The sequence below is a fragment of the Tiliqua scincoides genome, chromosome 7 (assembly GCF_035046505.1).
Source record: "Tiliqua scincoides isolate rTilSci1 chromosome 7, rTilSci1.hap2, whole genome shotgun sequence".
In the NCBI taxonomy this organism is placed as follows: Eukaryota; Metazoa; Chordata; class Lepidosauria; order Squamata; family Scincidae; genus Tiliqua; species Tiliqua scincoides.
Window position 1 is genome coordinate 55,495,414 of NC_089827.1, and position 20,526 is coordinate 55,515,939.

The 20,526-nt window shown below is 45.8% G+C and overlaps 1 protein-coding gene across 1 annotated transcript in view; it reads left to right on the top strand.

Moving 5' to 3' along the window:
- The first annotated feature begins 214 nt into the window (after positions 1–214).
- SH3BP1 (SH3 domain binding protein 1) overlaps positions 215–20,526 on the top strand; it is a 33,657-nt gene continuing 13,345 nt past the window's right edge. The window contains exons 1-14 of the mRNA XM_066634466.1: positions 215–613; positions 10,005–10,047; positions 11,262–11,366; positions 11,966–12,042; positions 12,460–12,571; positions 12,746–12,822; positions 14,322–14,457; positions 15,159–15,227; positions 15,500–15,590; positions 17,776–17,918; positions 18,008–18,119; positions 18,194–18,275; positions 19,049–19,129; positions 19,351–19,467. Coding sequence (XP_066490563.1) covers positions 552–613; positions 10,005–10,047; positions 11,262–11,366; positions 11,966–12,042; positions 12,460–12,571; positions 12,746–12,822; positions 14,322–14,457; positions 15,159–15,227; positions 15,500–15,590; positions 17,776–17,918; positions 18,008–18,119; positions 18,194–18,275; positions 19,049–19,129; positions 19,351–19,467 — 1,307 coding nt within the window. The 5' untranslated portion in view covers positions 215–551. The remainder of the gene's footprint in view (positions 614–10,004; positions 10,048–11,261; positions 11,367–11,965; positions 12,043–12,459; positions 12,572–12,745; positions 12,823–14,321; positions 14,458–15,158; positions 15,228–15,499; positions 15,591–17,775; positions 17,919–18,007; positions 18,120–18,193; positions 18,276–19,048; positions 19,130–19,350; positions 19,468–20,526) is intronic.

Genomic DNA, 20,526 nt, shown 5'->3' on the forward strand with positions numbered 1-20,526 from the left:
GCCCTGTGATGTCAAGTGTAGCTGAGCCAGAAAAGTAGGAAGTGTTACAGCCTGAGCCTTTGCAGCACAAGCTTGTTCTGCCTTGTTGCGTGTTTGCTGTAATAATATTTCCCCTTTAAGGTTTGGCTGAAGTTATTTATACTTTGCGCAGTGGTGACAGGAACAGAAAGAAGCGGCAGCAGATCTTACCTGCTCAGCATCAGGGAAAGGTGAAGGAGAGGGAGGGAGAAGGGGAAAGGCTAAGAAGTTGGCAGGAAAGAGGGGGTGGAAGCGTAGCTGAAGGAGGGAAAGTAGAGGACATCGGTAAGAAGGAAGTAGCAATGGGAGGAGGAAAAGAGTGAAGCCACAAAAAGAGAGGGAGGAATAGAAAAAAGAATGAGGGCAGGCAAAAGAATGACGAGGAAGTGACAGGAGCAAGCCTGCTGTGGAGGAGGAGAACAGCGAGCAGGAGAGGGAGCCAGTCTGATGGCAACAAGTGCGGCTGGCTTGTGCTGAGAAGAGAAACCCTTCTGGTCTGGCTGTCGTGGGACTGCCTCTGCTCTTCCCTCAACATGATGAAGAGACAGTTCAACCGGATGAGGCAGCAGCTCAGTCACCCTAGCAGCAGTGGACGGTAAGGACCAGGCTCTCCGATCCAAGCTATGCTCATCTGACCCTCCCCTGGGGTGTCGTGTACAGGGAGCCTCTCGGATGCTCCGTGCTGGACCTGAGTGGGCCGGGCAGAAACTTTCCCCTGGACTTAGGCAGTGGCTAATGAAGTGTGCAAGCTACTTGAAAATGTGACCTTGTGACAGCTCTGTCTGGATGGGAGCTAATCTGTGTCCTCTGTCCAGGCCAAAAGCCCAGCATTCCTTCCCTCTTCTCCCCCGCATGCATTTCACTGAATTTTTGAAATCTGCCTTTTCAGGCCTTGGAGGCCCCACACAATACATATTTAAACAGTTTCTGTGTGGGTTTGAGTCTTCCCTTCGGGTCGAGGGCCAACAGCGTAGCAACCAATCACACTGGACCACCAGTTGAAAGGTAATTAGATGACAGTGACACAGAAGAAGGTTGTTTCCATAGTGCCACCTGGTTGGTGGAACCCGTGGAACTCCCTGCTATGGGACATTCAGGTTGCAATCCTATGCACACTTTCCTGGGAGTAAGCCCCATTTAACACAGTGGAACTTACTTCTGAGTAGATATACCTAGGTCAGTGAGCCTCATCCGTCCAAGTGCACTGTCAGCTGCCAAAAACAGTTGAACTCAAAGGCTTTAAACCTGTCTGGGAGCTAAACTTGCTGCTTTCCTCTTGCTTTTTGTTCCTGCTGTGGAGTCTGTGCGCTATGTCCTTTTTTCAGTATTTTGTTTTTAAATGATGGTTACTTTCAGGTGACCCTTACTGGGCCAGACAAGCAAAGTGTAAATTCTTATAAACAGATGATATTTACTTCATGGTGATTTGCAGGGATGTACCTGTAACCACTTGTCAGCCAGTTGGTTATCACTAATTTATTTATTGAAAAAAGATATGCCCCACCTTTATCCTCTTAAAAAGGCGTGCCCGAGGCAGCATGTGTGTGTGTCTTGAGGTCCGAAAGGTGGGGTGTAAATGTCTGCAAATAAAATATATTTTTAAAAAACTGTCCTTCCAAAAACTTTACCAATTATTGGGGGGCAGGTGTGCAGTATTATGACTTGTATGCATCCCTAAATTAACCAGATACTAGGGAGATCAGAAAAGCTCAATGCTCTTATGCTCGTTTTCCCTTGGAATGAGCATTGAGACCCATGATCAGAGCTGCATGTGCTTTGACTTACACGTGGGGGGGGGGATGTTCAATTTAAGGCCCCAATAATAAGAGGTAGAAACTGTAAGGTGGGCACTATAAAAACAATGAAAATAAAATAAAACAGCAATTCTGTGCTCAGTGCTACACCTTATGCTTGTGTGGGATCTTTGCCCTGCAGAGTCCTGCCTATGATGAAAAGTGGGGATGGAGGGCCATCTGGATTTGTTATTTCATTTCTCCTTCTGGCTAGTGAGAAAGTATTTTTGTCAATGGGAGCTTAAAACTTTACATTTTGCTTTGTTGGAGGGAGGTTATCAATGTTAGCACCCCTATACTGGACACTGAAGATGCAGGTCTGATGACTAGTAACCTTGTCACCAGAGAGGCATCCATAGCTTGGGTGGTGGTGAACTAAAATGAAGAAAAAAACAACACACAGTTAGCAGCTAGTAACATTGTGGAACAGGGGAAACCCGCACAACCGGAAAGACTAAGCAGAGATGGTAATAGCATCCTCTTCCTTCCACAGGGGGGACAAATGGGGGTTGTGGAGAACCCATGTTAATAATAACTCTTTACATGCTGTTTTAAAACGTTCAGTCTTTTACAGACATTCTTAAGTGTCTTGGGCTGCAATCCTACGCACACTTACCTGGGAGTCCGCTCCATGGAACTCAGTGAGGATTTACCTCTGAGTGGACACACATAGGATTGCACTGTGGCACAAAATCATGGTGTGCATATGATGCAGTCCATGATCGTTTATGCTGAAATATATAGCTTCGTCTTCAAGGTGCTACAAGATTCTTTGAGTTTGATCCATGATCCATTGCGTTACCCTTATTAATGGGCCACTATAGTAGATCTGTATATATTGTTTCTCTACGGCAGATAACTGAATCAAAGCATGTTGCACTTTTCATCGCTAGCATAGCTAAGGGGGTTACAGGGCCCCGGGTCCCTGGCGGGGGGGGGAGTGCAGGCCCCGGTTCCAGGCCTCTGGGTCAGCTGGGTGTGGGTTCCACTTCTCAGGCTGGGACTGAAGTGTCACTGATTGTCCCCAGCAGCGCATGAGGCAATGTTTAGATGCTTTCTGCCATCAGTGAATTTCAGGCTCCTTGAGGACAATTTGTCAGAACTGGTGTTTATGTAATTTGTATAAAAAACAGACCATCTCAGACCACCTCCCAGATGGGTGATGTTAACAGCCCAAGAGGGTAGTGTTTAATTTTGTTGTATGGGGAGTGTTAAAATTTTGTGCCCCCTGGGTGCCAAATGCTTTAGTTATGCCATTGCAGTCCATGACTTCTATTTAGTACCAGCTTGAGGAGAGGATGATGATGATGATGATTGTTGTTGTTATTATTATTTATTAAAAGATTTGCCTGGCTTCTTGTGTCTTTGGGTTGTCAGATAGGGTCCACAGTAGATGGAAACAGAGGTACAAACACACTCCTTTTTATATTTATTGTATTGCGTTGTATTTAACTTTACTGTGTTCTTCCTATTTCCTACTTGTCTATCTGTTCTTCCTTGGGAGAAAAAACCACACCTCCCTTGCAAAACTGGGTAAGAATACAAGGAGCAGGGCTGGGCCTTCCTCCTTCTAGGTGTCCCATAACCACTTTTCTGGTCTTCCCTGTCTAGTTGTTGCGTTGCGTAGGGAGGTGAGCTGTTACTCATCATACTGCAGCCTTGGCAAAGAGGAAAGAGTGTGCAGTTGCTCGTACTGGTTATTTTCACAAGTGCCTGATGCATTTCCTGGATCTCGGCAAAGCAAATGAAATAAGCAAGTGACAATAATGTGCTTTCAGTTTTAAGCCATTTCTGCCCAACGTTGCATATGCGCAACAGGGATCAAATGTGCACACCTGTGGGCTGGGCAGAAATGGGTTAATCTATTTGTGTTTTGGGGGGTGTGTGTGTCCATAGTTGGTCTCTAAACATTTTCCCCACAGTGCCACTTACTCCCTTTATAAGTTAAAGCCAGTTATTCTGTTGTTCAAATCCTTGCCTTGTAATTATTTTTGCCAACTTGAGAATTCTGCTGAAAGGCTTCTGAACTCAATCAGGTCTGCAGATTGGTTGAATGAGGAAAAACAAGTCCCTGCACCTACAAGAGATGGCAGGGGTCCTAAATGTTCCCAGAAGGTGTGAAAACTCACTCAGTCTGCAGTCTTGTGCATAATCCTCGGTGTAAATTCCATTGAAGTCAATGAGATTTACAGGACTTCTTCTGACGAGATGTGCAGAGGGTTGCACAGTGCAAACTGCAGCAGCTTCTCTGTGTTGCATGCAGCAGTTCAGATAAGCAGTTAGCCATTTGAATGCTCGAATTGAAAAAAGATATCTGCAGAATGTTTTTTCTGCAGAACAGTTTCCTGGGTCTATTTTTTTTTTTTTAATACTGGGGTCTTTATAGTCCCCAAATACAATCTCTTTATGATTGTACTCTTGTATTACCATAAATAACACGCAAGTAAATGTCAGTTTGGTGGGTGTTTTTTTTAAACATTACATTTGAGTTGATATCAAATATTCCTTTTCTCCTATTTTTGCAAAAGGCTGTTTAAAAAGGATAGGAGCAATTAATGTCTCTTTCACTTTCTTGTTCATCTTAGAGCACAATCCTAGCCAACTTTCCAGCACCAAGGTAAGGGCAATGCAGCTCCAACGTAAGGGAATAAACATACCCTTACCTTGGGAAGGCCTCTGTGAGTGCCACCCAACTGCAGAATGCAGTATGCACCCCATTGGCACAGCTATGCCAGTGCTGGAAAGTTGGTTAGGATTTGGGCCTCAACATTTGCGAGTGGCATATTCTAGATTAAAAATTGTTCTTCACCATCTCACGCATTGCTACAACTGTTTCTTTCCCCTTTATTATCGGAGCAGGTCCCTCCCTCTGTTGGTTTCCTGTTCTTCAGTAGCAGAGACCATGTGAAGGCCTGTTCCTCTCTCCACGTCCTCTGGGTTCACATTGGTCCTTCAGTTAAACTGGGCCTCTACTCTTGCTTAACTTTAAGGCTTTATCTAGACTACACTAAACGCAGGTCTAACAGTTCTCCCAGGGAACCATACTTGTGTTTTGTGAGGTGGAGGTACAGTAAGTAGGTATTTCTAAGACCTTGCCTTCCCAGGATGTTTGGCAGTGAAAACTGGTATCAAACTGGTTTTGGCTTATAGTGTAGATACACCTACAGGCTCCATCCAGATACAGTATAGGAGTTTTATGAGTGTTTGAGGGGGAAGTGCTGTTTTTGGGCTCTGAGCAGTACACATGCTTTCTCCTTGTTGTCCAATATAAGAGCCCTAGCAGGTTTTCCACATGTTCAGACATCATGGTCACGCAGCCATTGTCATGGCCTGTACAATCACTGTGTCCTCCTTCCTCCCCTTACCCGTTTTAATTTCTTCCTTTACGTTCATGGTAACTGTAGTTTGCTGTGACATTCATATTGAACAAACTGTTTTTCCAACCAAATGGGAATTGGAAATCCAATTCAAACTCCTGGTTGCAACCAACGATAATTACTGTGAACTGGAAAGTGAAGGAAGGAAGCATAACCAAGGCTAGCCCAGCCAACTGTTGGCCCAGTCCTATCCAACTTTCTAGTGCTAATGCAACCCTGAGGTAAGGGAACAAGCGTTCTCTTACCTTGAGGAGGCCTCTGTGACTGCCTCCCGACCACAGGATGCAGCATACAGCCCATTGGTACGGCTGCATCACTGCTGGAAAGTTGCATAGGATTGGGCCCTGAGGTGGTTGCCTCCGGTAGCAGATTAGTTGGGGGCATTTGACCTGCCACCATAGGTGCCAGGATGTCTTGTGCTGACCTTGAGTATTGCACATAAGGGGGGGGGGGAATCAAGCCCAAAGCCAGCTTGTGATGCCAAACCATAGTTTGGTTGTGATGACTAGCACCTGTAGAAAAGCACTTCCACAGTAGTCCATATTGTGATGTGGATTTGGATAGTGTTACTGTTTATGGCTATTACAGGAATACACAGAGCCGTGCCACCTCACAACCACTTTACCTTCCATTTTTACTGACACATCACTTGGGCATAATTTGTGCAGGAATGACAAAAAGGAGCTGTAAACCAGGAACTCTCGAGCTCAGATTTCACCTCAGCCATGAACACGCCTAAGAATCTTAAGTCTACAGTCCAATGTCTGCAGTATCAACATGCATAAGGCATTCTCTCCACTGGGAAACAAAGGCTTAAGAGCCATCGAGGAACGCACCCAGTTAGTTTTCACCCCCTCTAATGTGTGTCTTCAAGATTCTCCCCAAGATTGGATGTCCACCCAGGCTCCTCAGCATCATCAGATCCTTCCACAAGGACATGAAGGGCACTGTTGTCTTTGATGGCTCCACATCAGACCCCTTTGACATCCGAAGCGGCGTGAAGCAGGGCTGTGTTCTTGCACCAACCTTGTTTGGGATCTTCTTCGTTGTCCTACTGAAGCAGGCCTTTGGAACTACAACAGAAGGCATCTATCTCTGGACCAGATCAGATGGAAAGCTCTTCAACCTCTCCAGACTGAGAGCAAAGTCCAAAGTCCAGCTGAAATGTCTGCGTGACTTCCTCTTTGCCGACGATGCAGCTATCACTACCCACTCTGCCAAAGATCTCCAGCAGCTCATGGATTGTTTTAGCAAGGCCTGCCAAGACTTTGGACTGACAATCAGCCTAAAGAAAACACAGGTCATGGTTCAGGATGTGGACTCACCTCCCTGCATTACAATCTCTGCGCATGAACTGGAGGTTGTCCATGACTTTGTGTACCTTGGCTCAACGATCTCCGACACTCTTTCTCTCGATACCGAGCTAAACAAACGCATCGGTAAAGCAGCTACCATGTTTTCCAGACTCACAAAGAGAGTCTGGTCCAACAAGAAGCTGACGGAACATACCAAGATCCAGGTCTACAGAGCTTGCGTCCTGAGTACATTTCTGTATGCAGCGAGTCATGGACTCTTCACTCACAACAGGAGAGGAAACTGAATGCTTTCCACATGCGCTGCCTCCGACGTATTCTCGGCATCACCTGGCAGGACAAAGTTCCAAACAACACAGTCCTGGAACATGCTGGAATCCCTAGCATGTATGCACTACTGAAACAGAGACGCCTCCGTTGGCTCGGTCATGTCGTGAGAATGGATGATGGGCGGATCCCAAAGGATCTCCTCTATGGAGAACTCGTGCAAGGAAAGCGCCCTACGGGTAGACCACAGCTGCGATACAAGGACATCTGCAAGAGGGATCTGAAGGCCTTAGGAGTGGACCTCAACAAGTGGGAAATCCTGGCCTCTGAGCGGCCCGCTTGGAGGCAGGCTGTGCAACATGGCCTTTCCCAGTTTGAAGAGACACTTGGCCAACAGTCTGAGGCTAAGAGGCAAAGAAGGAAGGCCCATAGCCAGGGAGACAGGCCAGGGACAGACTGCACTTGCTCCCGGTGTGGAAGGGATTGTCACTCCCGAATCGGCCTTTTCAGCCACACTAGACGCTGTTCCAGAACCAGCTTTCAGAGCGCGATACCATAGTCTTTCGAGACTGAAGGTTGCCAACCTGTCAATCATAATCAACCCTATGACTGCCATCCTGGAACATTCCAGGGTAGTAACCATGGGGCAGATCTCTTCCCACATTCGGCATTTCTCATTGCAAACAAATGCTGATCACTGGGGGAGAAGGGAGCAGGGCTAACACATGTGGCCCTCAAGAATCCTTCCTGCATCCATCTCCCTGTAGTGATGAATGCCTGAACGGGGCCTCAGGCTAATAATATCAACCCATGTGTATACAGTATACAGATTAAGCTGTTAAGGATCCTTCTTGACCACAGAGTTTGCATTCGTGCGGAATGTTGACTTCCTTTAAGCGCAGGTCACAAGCCACCAGAAACAATCGATCCATTCTTTTTCCATCAAAGGAAGGCACAAAGAGACAATGTTATGGCAACACAAAATTTAAAACGGACCATATGCTGCAAATAGCACCCTTACAGCAGCTTGGAGGGAAAGGGCGAGGGTGCCTGAAAATAACCGTGTGGGTGCATCCTAAAATTCTGTTAACACCTAGCTGGCAAAGTTGCAGTATGCTATCCCTGAAAGGCCCAAGGAGCCAAAATATAAACGAAAACAATCCATGCAAATGATGCTCACCGTAGTGATAGCTAAGGCTAGGATGATGAGAGGCCCAGGCCCCTGCAGGTACCGAAGAGCAAACATTGTGTGTACCTTTTGACTGTGAGGGGAAGTTTGCCCATGATCTGGCACTACCTGCATTCCTACTTGTGTCTGGTTTGAAACAGTTGATGTGATCAAACAGCCTTGTTGATGTGAAGCCTGGGGAGCTTCTGTTCCCCTTAAACCCCACTCCAGCTGCCTGTGCAGCTCCTTCCATGACTCATTCCCCTTTTACGTTGGAGTCTCTCTTAGGAGGCTTCTGTGAACCGGGCCACATTCCCAGCCCATCTGCCGACAGTTCCTTCTCACCTGCTTTTCACGCTGGGTGGAGCCTTCACCCAGAAAGAAAGGAGAAGAACCTGAATAGCAGAACTCCTAAGCATAACCCTTGTCTGAAGAGGAGGGGGAGGAGAAATGAGGTTGAAGTTTCCGCTGTTGACTAGTAGTGCTGAGTGCTCCATACTTGAAGGACCTGCTTTCAAGTTGCCCAGTTTCCAGGAAGGTGCTCGGTACTGGCTGCTAATCCAGTGATTCGAAGACTGAGTCTTCATGTGTAGAGACTCGGAAGTCTCAGGAGGAAGAGGAGGAGAGTGCTGAGCTAGAAGCAGAGGCTGGCTTATCATGAGTAATGGGGGCAGCATTTGGGATGCCCCCTCAGGTGTTTTCAGGCCAGGCCCGAATAAGAACGCAATGCACACGTAGATACGTACCTCAATTCAAACCGAGGGTCTAGGCTGGAATTCCTTTTACCCCTCCTGCCACCTGCACTATTGTCCTCTGACCATCTGCATTGGCAGCAGCCAGCCAGCCAGCCAGCAGTTCCCACTTTTGACAGGCTGCCATCATGGCCCAGAGAGTAAGGCACCTGCTTTCAGCATCCCTGGTTCAGGACCTCTAGCACTTTATGCTTGCCACACTTAATGTTTCATTTCATTCTGACGATATTTCAGATAAGGAAATGCTTACATGTTAAATACAAAATGCTCCACTTATTCTTTCAGGAATCTTTCTTTCTTTTTTAAGACATGTGCAACTTTTACTGAAATACCAAAAAACGCATAAGATGAACACAAAGATATATAATGTGGAAGATTACTCACCCATACTGTTTCAGTTAGGGAGTGGGGAACAAACTCTATTGCTTGAATCAGAAGTGGATACTCTGGAATACAGTACTTTTTCTTGTTTTGTCAAGTTTTGCTTTATATAGTGGGCCGACATTACCCACAAATTCGGGATCCACGGATTTGATCATCTGCAAGTCCCAAACCTGCAGGGTTGGCATGACATAGACCCTCAGGCGGCCTTATATCACTTCTGGTTTTGGGTGGGAAACCAGAAGTGATGTTTTAGGCTCTTCTGAGGCCCCAGGGAGGCTTCTCCCAAATACCAGAAATGACTTTCTAAGGCCTCAGAACATCTCCTGAGGCGACGGGAACACAGCTCCCACCGCCTCCGGAAGATTAGAGGGCCCTAAGACCCACGGGTTTCATCATTCATGGGTTTCATTATCTGCAGGGGTCCTGGAACAGAATCCCCATGGATAACCAGGCATGTCCTGTATACCCAACAATTGTTAGCATAATCCAGAATATTCTTCCATTATTTCTACCTACTGAATAAAATTTTGAGCAACGGTCAGACTCCTTTTCATGAGGAGACTAGTTATAAGGGATGAAAAAATAGATTTGGTGTATTTTGGTAAAAACCATAATAACAGGAGTATAGAAACACAAATGTGTACATAACAGATATGTAATGGACAGTGTGCTGAACTTCGAAAGGAAAGCACTGGGTTCAAATCCTCACTCAGCCATGAAGCTGAACCTGAAGCTGACCATACAAAACTGACTCCAGCGACAATCATTGAAGCATGAGCCTGACCTCCAGAGCTAGTTTACTGCTATCTATTACGGAATGAACTTTGTTCTGATTTTGCCTTGCTGCAACCTCAAATGAAGCTATTACAATAATTATCTGTGCGTCTGTAATGTGCCTCTCGTAACTCCATTTTCCATTCCATCTCCCCTAGAGCCCAGGAAACCGCTGAATACTTGACAGAAGACTTGCTCCAGGTGAGGCTTTGCCCTGATCTGTAGGCATGTTGCTCACCTGTACCTGCAGGCATGGGGAGAGAGCGACAGAGTCCCTTCTGTTTGTGCATAATTTGTTTTCTCTCTGCTTATGTCTGACTCACAGGACAGTTTTGGACTGGGTTTATCCACTCCCTAGAATGATCCAGCTGTTGCAGTGAGAGGTGTATTTCAGCTTTCACAGAGCAACAGATTCTGTGAGCCACAGGTGGGCCCTCTGATGGGCATGGGCCCGTAGTAGAGGTGCGAGAAAACAGTGATAACAACATAAAAAAACACACAATGCTGCTTTCTGCTCTTCTAATTTTTGTAAAAAAAAAAAAAAAAAAAAACACCAAAATCTGCAAAAAAACAAAACAACCATTTTACTTTTATTTATTATTTAATGGAAGGGGTGCATGGGTAATGACTGGGGCTGCATCTGCTGACACTATACTAGCTGTATCCCCTCCCTAGTACACTTTTAAAGCAATTATAATGTAAATTTTGAATAAAAACACATTGCACCTCTTTCTGCACTTCTAATTCTTGGAAAACACCAAAATTTGTGGAAAAGTAAAACCCGTTTTCTCCCACCTCTACCTGTAGCTAGTAACAACCTGCCTGATCCTTGATGCCTTCTGTGCATTGCTGAGGAGTAGAAACATTTTATGACCAGATGAGAGCTTCAGGAATATGAATTCTGCTTCAAATTCTTTAGTCCCTTTTCAACTTTTCATATTGGAGTTCATAATAATATATAATAATAATAATATACAGTATTTATATACCGCCTTTCTTGGTCTTTATTCAAGGCGGTTTACATAGGCAGGCTTATTAAATCCACGCAGGGATTTTTACAAATTGAAAGAAGGTTCTTTCTTTCAAGAACCACTACATTCAAGGTGTTACACTTCGATCTGGTTTAACATTCTGGCCTCCATCCTCCCACGCTCCGAGCAGATGGAACAGCTCAGCTGCAGCTTGCCAGCTGCTTCAAGGTCGCACGGTGCCGGTGGCCTCGAACTGGCGACCTTGTGGATGTTAATCTTCAGGCAAATGGAGGCTCTACCCTCTAGACCAGACCTCCTGCCCTTTCTTTCACAGAAAGAAAGAGAGCTCTTGAACGTAAATGGGAAATTGATGCATGGGGGATGTCCTTGTGGCCTTCTTAAAGGTGTAACCCCCACCTCTCTCTCTCTCTCTCTCTCTCTCAGATCGAACAGAGAATTGAACCAGCCAAGAGGGCTGCACACAATGTGCACAAGAGGCTTGTAGCCTGTCTCCAAGGCCAATATGGAGCAGATATGGACAAACGGGTGGTAAGAGGTTTTCCCCCTACTTTTGCCGTCCAAACCCTATCCTGCCCGTTTTGATGGTTTTGCACCCAAACTTAAGGGCTCTTTGTGCTGGTAGAATGCTCGTCCCGCCAGTGCTGGCTGCTGAAAAGCCACCATAAAGTGTACTCCACAGCAGGCACTGCTGGAGCGCTGGAGAGAAGGCCAGAGCCTTCCCATGTCTAGGTGGAGGATCAGGTAAGCCAATGCAGAGAGTTGGAGGGAGTTGGGCAGGGGGTTGAATGTGATGGGGTGGGCAGAACGGCAGTGATGGGGCAGACCGGTTGGGCCTGGGAGGGGGCAGGTTCAGTGGAGGCATGAACCTGCAGAGGTTCAGCTGAATCCTAACCCCCTTGCTGCAATTACTGTCCTGGCCCCTGTGCTGCCTGGGGCAGCCCCATGCGGCCCGGAGACCTAAAAATGTCACTTCCAGTTTTCTGCTGATTCAAAGCAGTGCTTTGCTCTGTTTCAGGAAAGGATTAGGGCTTTATCTTGTCTACTCGTGGTTTCTTCTTCTCCTTGGGTTTCCTGACAGAGGAAATGTAGGATATAAGGTAATACATACATTTTCTGATTTTGTGCAGAAAAAGTTACCTTTGATGGCACTGTCCGTGACCATGGCTGAGAGCTTCAAGGAACTGGACACTGATTCCAGCCTGGGGTAAGAATCATCATGTGTTGTGTTCCGGAGGATGAAAAGAGTTCACATTTAGAATATAATCAACATACATTCACACAAGGTACACAAGAGGCTTGTGGCTTGCCTCCAGGGGCAGTGTTGAGGCAGAATGGACAAATCAGCAGTAAGAGTGTTTGTATCACATTCTTTCACTCTTGCAGCATGTGCGCTGTCACTGAACTGTGGCCTGCCTTCTGGGGAGTGTGTTTCTGCAGTAGGTCGTTGTGGATCAGATCCTGGTGTTTCCTAGCTCACGTTAAACCCTGTGTGCCGATAACTCAAAATAGAGTGACCCAGACAGTGCTCACTGTGGATTCACATTCTCCTAAACATCAAAGATTAGCTTCCATTTTTACACTCACTCACTCACATAACTGTTTCTTCTTTCTGTGCTTTCAGGAAAGCACTGGAAATGAGCTGCTTCATTCAGAGCATGCTAGCCAGGACACTTGCTGAGTTTGAAATAGCCCTAGAGAGAGATGTCCTTCAGCCCCTGAATAAATGGAGTGAGGTATCCTTCATCTCTCCCCTTTTTCAGCTTGCTCTTCGGACTGTTCCTTCTCTGGCCCTCCTTTGCTTCTCTCTTTTATCCCCTCTGACCATTGCACATAACAAGAATATAGTCCTTCATAATGAATGGGCAAGATCTGCCGTGACTAACTCACCCCATTCCAATCTCCCCCAGGAGGAACTGCCCGTCATCCTGAAACACAAAAAGAACCTTCAGAAACATATTCTGGACTGGAACACCATCAAAAGCCGGTACTGAGAGACGGGTGTGAGGGGAGGGGGAGAGATGGAGCGGTCTTGATTAATCCTACAGAAGTGGATAGTTGGGGAACTGACTGACTGAGAGCAGAAATGGGGCCAAATCCTTGAAATGCAGCCCCTGCTCAGCCAGAGGTCCATGGTGGATTTGAAAAGCTCTTTTCTATTCTGTCAGCTCTGCTATGAACACTGCCTGTTGCTGTTCAAAACAATGAAGTGCTGCGTAATGTTTGCATGGATGGTTGTAGGCTGTGCATATGGTTCTGCCTAATGCCAGCTGATTAAACTTGTGACTTTGTCTTAGTCATCATCTCGCCTAAAATAAGCCGACCTCAGAAGAAAAGGACACTGTAAACTCCTTTAAGTGCTCTACTAAACAGAGATAGGGAGAAGAAAAAAACATAGGTCTTTACTGGCTCAGTGTGGAAATTGAACGGAAATACACGTGATCCACGCAGATATGTTTCTAATGGCAATCTCCACCTATCTGCCCATTTTAATGCGCCACATAAGTCTCACTTTTAATATGAGTCAACACCACCACACACTCAGTCCTGTATCATTAGCTGCTTTCACTACCTGTCTGTGCATACAAGCACACATACAAAAAGGCTTTAATCACATGTGTGTGTTCCTCTCTTGTCAATCAATGGCTGCTTATTTCCCCCTGAACTCCTGCAATACAGTACTTTAATCCCCACTCATACAGCAGTGAACTAACACTGTTTCTCACTTACCAAGAAGAAAGACAGTGGCTGGAGTGCACTCTCTCATATGGAAAAACAATGTACAGAGGGTGGGTGGTTGTGTGTGTTCACACAGTTCAGCAAACGAGGTGCACACAGCAAACCACAAGTACCGGTAGTTACACTCTGCTGTAGGGGAAACCTCAATCAGATCTTCCTACTAATGTACTGCCAAACTACTGTTGGTCACACACAAACCCTACAATGGTGGGGCGTTTGCAACAGTGAACTCTCAGTGCAACGGGGCTGTTAGAAAGGCAGGGAAGGAGACAGTGTTGCTGATGCCTTACCAGCGGGAGGGGACAGACTACAAATTCAGAGAGATAAATAAACGGTTCCCTTTACCATTACTACTGAGTTAAGGGTGGTAGTAATACCGAAAAGTTTCAACAGATAACTGGCATCCCAGATACTCCAAACAGCCAGCTACCCTTGAGTGTCCATTGTGGCTCCATCACTGGCCAACACATATCAAAACCTAAAGACAGAGAGCTGTGTCCCCCACTTTCAACATGACTGGCTCAACAATGGCTTATAGTGCTTGGCGTTCCCAGTCCACCTGAAATGAGAACATGTGGCTACTTGCATGTGAGTTCAGCATGAGTTAGTGCTGTGTTGGCCTCGGCAGCTCACACATGCAGCAGCATGAAAGCACAGCCTATCAGAAATGTAATTGAGCTCTTTGTCTCAGGCATTACTGAATGTTTGGATGCCATTGACCTTTGGTTCTTTTTTGGGAACTTGCAGTCTGAATCAAGCTACCAGGAACTCCGGTAACACTGTCAGTGCTGGCACTGGTCCCGGAGCGTCATCCGCTGCCATCAAACTGGAGAATCTGAAGGAAGAGGAAGAAGAGACAAGGAGGAGGGTTGAGCAGAGCAAGGTGGGTGCAAATAGAGACTGTGTTGTCTGGGATTAAAAGATGTTCCCCCTCTCCTAGTTCTGCAGAGGGAAACAAATTAGTATACTAACACATATAAAAACTGGGATGGGGGAGCAGGAAAAGTGAGTCAGTGAGGGACAAAAAGGTGAAATGGAATGAAAAATGATGAGGTTGATGCCAACACAGCCTATAGGCACGTCTGTACCACTGCAAATCTCCAGACCGATTGTGCCGTAGCTCTGCAGTGATGCGCAATTAGTCTGTGCACCAGTACCATGCTGTGGGTCATGATTTGGATCCCACAAGTGAGGTCCAACTGCCAAATAAGAGTAATTGCAAATAGAATTTCTGCCGCAGATGCTGCATGAAGCTTTACAGCGTCATCAGTGCTGACTCATTTGTCACTGTGCTACTCCTACTACTTTAGAAGAGGCCAAGGACCTTGAAAACCCTACCGGGTGAGAGCAGGATGCACATGCGTAGTCTAAGCATGTCTCAGATCTCACTCGTGGTGCACACACATCCTGAAATTCATCCTACTGAATCCTGGAAATCACCACCTTAGTACGCCTAACAGTGAGACTGCAGGATCTAGGAGAATGTAGTTATTAACAGAGGGAAGGGGGAGGTAGGACATACCTATAGTCAACTCTGTATGAAGGGGGGCCAAAGTATAATGCTCCCCACCTCTTATCCTCTAGGATGAGTACATGGCAGACCTATATCACTTTTCCACCAAGGAGGACAGCTACGCTATGTATTTTATCAGAGTAAGTCACTTCCTTTATCCCTGTTGTGCCTGCTATATCTTCCTATGCAAGTCTTCTGCTTAAATACCCATAACTTATGTCCCTTACCTTATGACCAGAACCCTTCCCCCTGCAGGTAATTTTCACCAAAAAAGACTCAACTATCTAAACACCCTCCTTTGCTCTCATTCTGCACTTTCTGTAGATATGCCACCGCCTTGGGATTGAGAGGGTTTGCAAGAATAATGAGATGAGAATAAAGTTCTGTTTGTATCTTTTTTTTAATCTGTTAGTTGCTGGAAATTCAAGCAGAGTATCACCGGAAGTCCCTGGGGTCTCTGGATGCTACCTTGGCAGAGCTGAAGGAGACTCACAGCCAGCCAGGTACAAGTCAAACTGGATCTTTGATCTGCCATGTGAGAGAGGGGTCAAAACAGAAGTTTATTCCTGCTGCATCAGCTAGGGGTTTGAGGTGACAGAGCAGTACGGATTATATGTGCTGTGTATCAGCAATGGTCAAATTCTTCCAGAGCAGTAGGCGTGTTAGTCCAAAAACCACCAAGAGTCCTAGAGCACCTTTGAAGTCTAACCAAAAGACAATCCAGATTCTTCTTGTTGGGCTGAGGGTTGCTTCTCTCTTCACTGACATATAAGATGCATCATTAATTGATTGTGCATATATTGTGTATTGATACAGAGCTAGGGTTGGCTGCAGCTCCTCAGTTTGTGAAACTGGGTATATACAGTACATTACAATTGGGCCACCTCCTTCCTACCATGATAAAAGAATGACAGCTGTGTACATTCAAAGATTTACATGAGGTGAGGCTGGGGTAAATGAGTCTTCCATTCCCTGAAGATCCAGAGAAGTGGTCCTGCAGAGCTGAATGTGGTGATGTCCCCAAAGGAGATGACATGGTGTAGTGTAATGAATACAGCATTGAACTTAAGACTAGGAAGATCTGGGTTTGAGTCCCTACTCACCCCAGAAAATGCTCATCCATCCTTCTGCTTCACTGGATTGCTGAGAATATGAAATGGGACAGCTGTATTGCCCTGAGCTCCTTTGTTTGAAAAGTATTGGATACAAATTCTTATCCCCTGGGGGCTGGGGATAAGAATAGGCCCTCAGTTTGGATGTACTTGTCGTAAGAGGCGACTAAACAGCCACCGGATAGATGGGACTCGTTAGCCTGGGAAGGCAGCTCATCTGAGAGAAGGAAAACTCTGATCCCAAACCTCCACTGCCTTGTGGCTACATCCAGTTACAGAAAAGGCTTCAGGAGTCAACCTCGAGGCAAAATCCGGAGCCGGAGTCCCTGAGGCAGTTCATGGCTGAACACGGTCATGTTCTGGCAACTCCTGCGAGCCGCTGGAACCAACCGTATTGGCCTCTGCCTTTCCATTGGACCATTTCAGCGACGCAGAGAGGGGGGATTTGCTGCATGGGTAACAGCCTATCCTCCATACCTACTTTACCCAGGCTTCACGCACTGGAGAGGACACTCTGTTCCAGAACCACCATTCAGAGTGTGACACCATAGTCTTCCGAGACTGAAGGATGCCAACAAGACAAGGGATACAAATACAGGTATCTGGATACAAGTCAATCCTAACAATGGCATGGTGACATGGAAAGGCAGCAGCTTTGTCACTCCATGATGGTTCACTAGAAACTGTAGACAAGGGGAGTGCTTTGAAGTGAATGGGACAGCAGACCTGTGGTGCAGTGAGCCTAGTTTGCAGGGTGCCCTGAAGTCTGTCACTCATTTGATGACTGTGGAGGAACCGAATGCGTTTTCCACACAGCTTTCTCCCACCAACAAGATGTCTGTGTATAAAAGCTGTCAGCACTTTTCTTCTTAGCATATTCTGGTGTCTTTTAGAAAACATAAATCTCTGCACCAAACTATCCAAAGTCCCAGTGGAGTGGGAAGAAGTCATCTTGGCTCCTACACTGTTCTCATTCCCTCTGAGGCAAACTCTGAAGCTGGGTTTATCGATGACACCAGAACAAAGCAGGAGAATGCTCAGGTTGTAGAAAGGACTGTACCACTTCAGATTGCAGTTGGAGAAATGCACTTTTTAATGCTCCTCTATTATGTTAAAAAAAAAAAAAACTCTCTCTGAAAACAGAAAATGAGTATGGCAAGGATAGGGCTAGCCTAGATTTTTTTCCACAAGTGTGACAGTTTCTGCTTGCAGGGTGTGTATACATGAACAAGCATTCAAACATGGTATCTTCTACCTGTACTTTGAAGTATTGCAGTCTGTTCTACCAACTTATTCTGACCACATGTATGGGCCAGGTCTGAGAAGGCATGAAAGTGGCTTTAGCATCTTTCAGCCATCTCTCTTACTGGAAAACCAAACTGAACTTCTCTAGGCCACTCCTGAAAAACTGCTTCAGAGGTTGTGAGTTTTGGAAACTTCCTAGCTGATCTAGTCTGGAAATGAAACTTTAAGCTTCCTAATCTCAAAGATCTTCTAGATTGTCATAGAAATCATTATAGAGCATCACTACAACCAGCTTTATTCTTTGTCATTTGCTTCCCATTCTTTTTTTCAGACTCCCCATTTCCAACAGATGCAGCTGTGTCAGGGGTCTATGGGATGCCACTTGAAACTCATCTGAAGACTTCAGGGCGGGAGATTGCACTCCCTATTGAAGCCTGTGTCATGATGCTGTTGAGTTCAGGGATGCAGGAGGAGGTAAATGCCACCCAATAAGTGCTCAACCTTGCCTTTGCTAGGTTAGTAATCGCATAGCCTTACTCTTCTTTCTCATCTCCATTCTCTAGGGGCTCTTCCGGTTGGCAGCTGGGGCTTCTGTGCTAAGGAAGCTGAAGTACAGTCTTGCTAGTGGCTCAAGCACTCTGGAGGAATTCTATGCAGATCCTCATGCTGTGGCAGGTAGGAACTGAAAAGCTGAGAAGGACCAGGTGGGCATATTGACCATCTCTGAAACCTGTCTGCTTCCATCCCAGGTGCACTGAAATGTTATCTGCGAGAGCTGCCCCAGCCTCTGATGACTTTTGAACTCTATGATGATTGGCTCAAAGCTGCCAGGTAGGCTGGAACTAGAAAGATGTGCATTCTTACTGCTTATGTTCATTGGATGGACTCAGTGCTAAGTTTAAGAGTAATTTAATTAGCTGGTGATCTGCACAGCCTGTGTTGGAAAAAGCTAGCCCCTGTTTCAGACTCCATTAGAAATTCAGTTTGCACACATCAAGCTGAACGCCGTTACGGACAAATGTTCTCATTACAAACAACATCTACGTTAAGGAGAATGATACAACCTTCCACTGGGTTTAAAAATGGACAAGTATCTAAATGTGTTGTATGCTCATGGCCAAACTCAACATGGCAAAGGAGATGCTTGCATTTTTTTTTTTCAGGGCAGGAGATCCTGAACAGGACCTTGGAGTGGAGGGAGATAGGGTTGATTCTTTCTCCGTAATGCTGTTTTCCAATGTAAATTACATCTGTACACACCTCAAGCTGCTCTTTGTCCCAGGAAAAAAACCATGCCATTTGAAGTGAGCTAGGAGGGGGGATGGCATTTTTATCAGGGATATAGCACAGTGGAAAAAAGGTTACGCCGCCCCCGCCTGCAGGAGACCAGCAAGGAAGGGGCAATTATAAGTTCAAGGGGGAGAAAGTTCCAGAGACCAGACAACAGAGAAAGCCCAGGCAGATGCTGAATGAAACGTACATGCACATTAGGCAATAAATTCAAGAACAGACGTAACGATCATAGAGGAACCCCTCTCCTTCTGAATTAGCCATGGCTCCTGTCCTCTCTTCTTGGAAAGAATAACACACCCTTTCATTTACAGTGTCAAAGAGCCAGAGAGCCGCCTGGAATACCTCAAAGATGCTTGTAGTCGTCTCCCCAAGGACAACTATAACAACCTGAGGTAAGGCACACCTCTTAGCATTTGGGGCTTGTGAACTTGGGGCTTTGAACAGAAATCCAATGGATAAAACTTGCCCCACCGCTGCTTCTCCATGCTGGGAATAGCTTTGCCCTTTTGAATTTCTAATTGGCAATGGAGCACATGTTCTTATGTTCACAAGAGCCCTGCCAGAAAATCCAGGCAACATCTCCCTGGCCTTACTTATGACCTTCTTCCAACAGGTATCTGATCCGATTTTTAGCCAAACTGGCTGAACAGCAAGAAGTAAATAAAATGACTCCTAGCAACATTGCCATTGTCCTTGGGCCCAACCTGTTGTGGCCTCAGCAGACTGAAGGGTAATGTATAGTGCTCTCAATTCCATCTGTTAATATTTGGATGTTTAGATGCTACAGTCTAATTAGGAATTGTTCACTGTGCCAACTTGAGCCATCTCAGAGATGCCATATTCCAGCATTTCTTAAAGTGTGCTCCTAGAAGCTCTGGGGCCCCCCTTTCAGGCACTCCATGAACACACTCTGTAAGTGGCCGCTGTCTGTCCCCTGCCTTTTTGCACTGGCACTCTGGGGTTCCCCAAGACTCTTTTTAGGAGTGTAAAGTGCTCCAGTGACCAAAAAATGTGAGAACTGCTGCCATATTCTATCCAGGACAAGCCATCTGCTCATTTCATCACATGAAAAACCTAGAAAGTACAATTTTCCTTCTCACTGCAACAGTGTTAGAGGAGACGTTCATCCGCCAGTCCTTCTGTCTTTATCCAGGGTCCTAAAGGAACCATGTCCCAGATAAGTCCTCAGAACCTCAAAATGCCAGATGCAAGGGATGGCACCAGGATACAGGTCTCTTGTCTTGTGTGCTCCCTGAGGCATTTGGTGTGCCACTGAGATACAGGAAGCTGGACTAGATGGGCCTATGGTCTGATCCAGCAAGGCTGTTCTTGTGTTCTTAAGTCATATCTAGAAGCTACTTGCGACTCTTATTTTCACCTGGTTCCTGGCTGTTAAATTTATTAAGGCTTCCCAAGAAATGGAAGCACTGACAAGTTCCTTTGTGTCAAACAGAAGGGGAAAAAATTCTGATTGGTTCCTCGCTGAATTTCAGAGCCAGTATTTTCAAACTTTCTAGAATATCTACAGTTTCCACTACTGTACCTCTTGATTCAACTAAATCCCCTTCTTTCAAAATTTAAAACTAAAATTTACCCTCAGAATTAAATTGATGGCTGTTGTCAATTCCTTTCTACAGTGTAGCTCAGCTGCTGTGTTCCTCTTTGCTCTAAAAACCAGAAAGAATACAAGAAGCAGCTGAGAAATATTACAACTGACATTTGTAGTATGTTTGGTTGCATTGTGGAGGAAAATACCAGTGCTGGCTCCCTATATCTTCTCTTCCTCCTC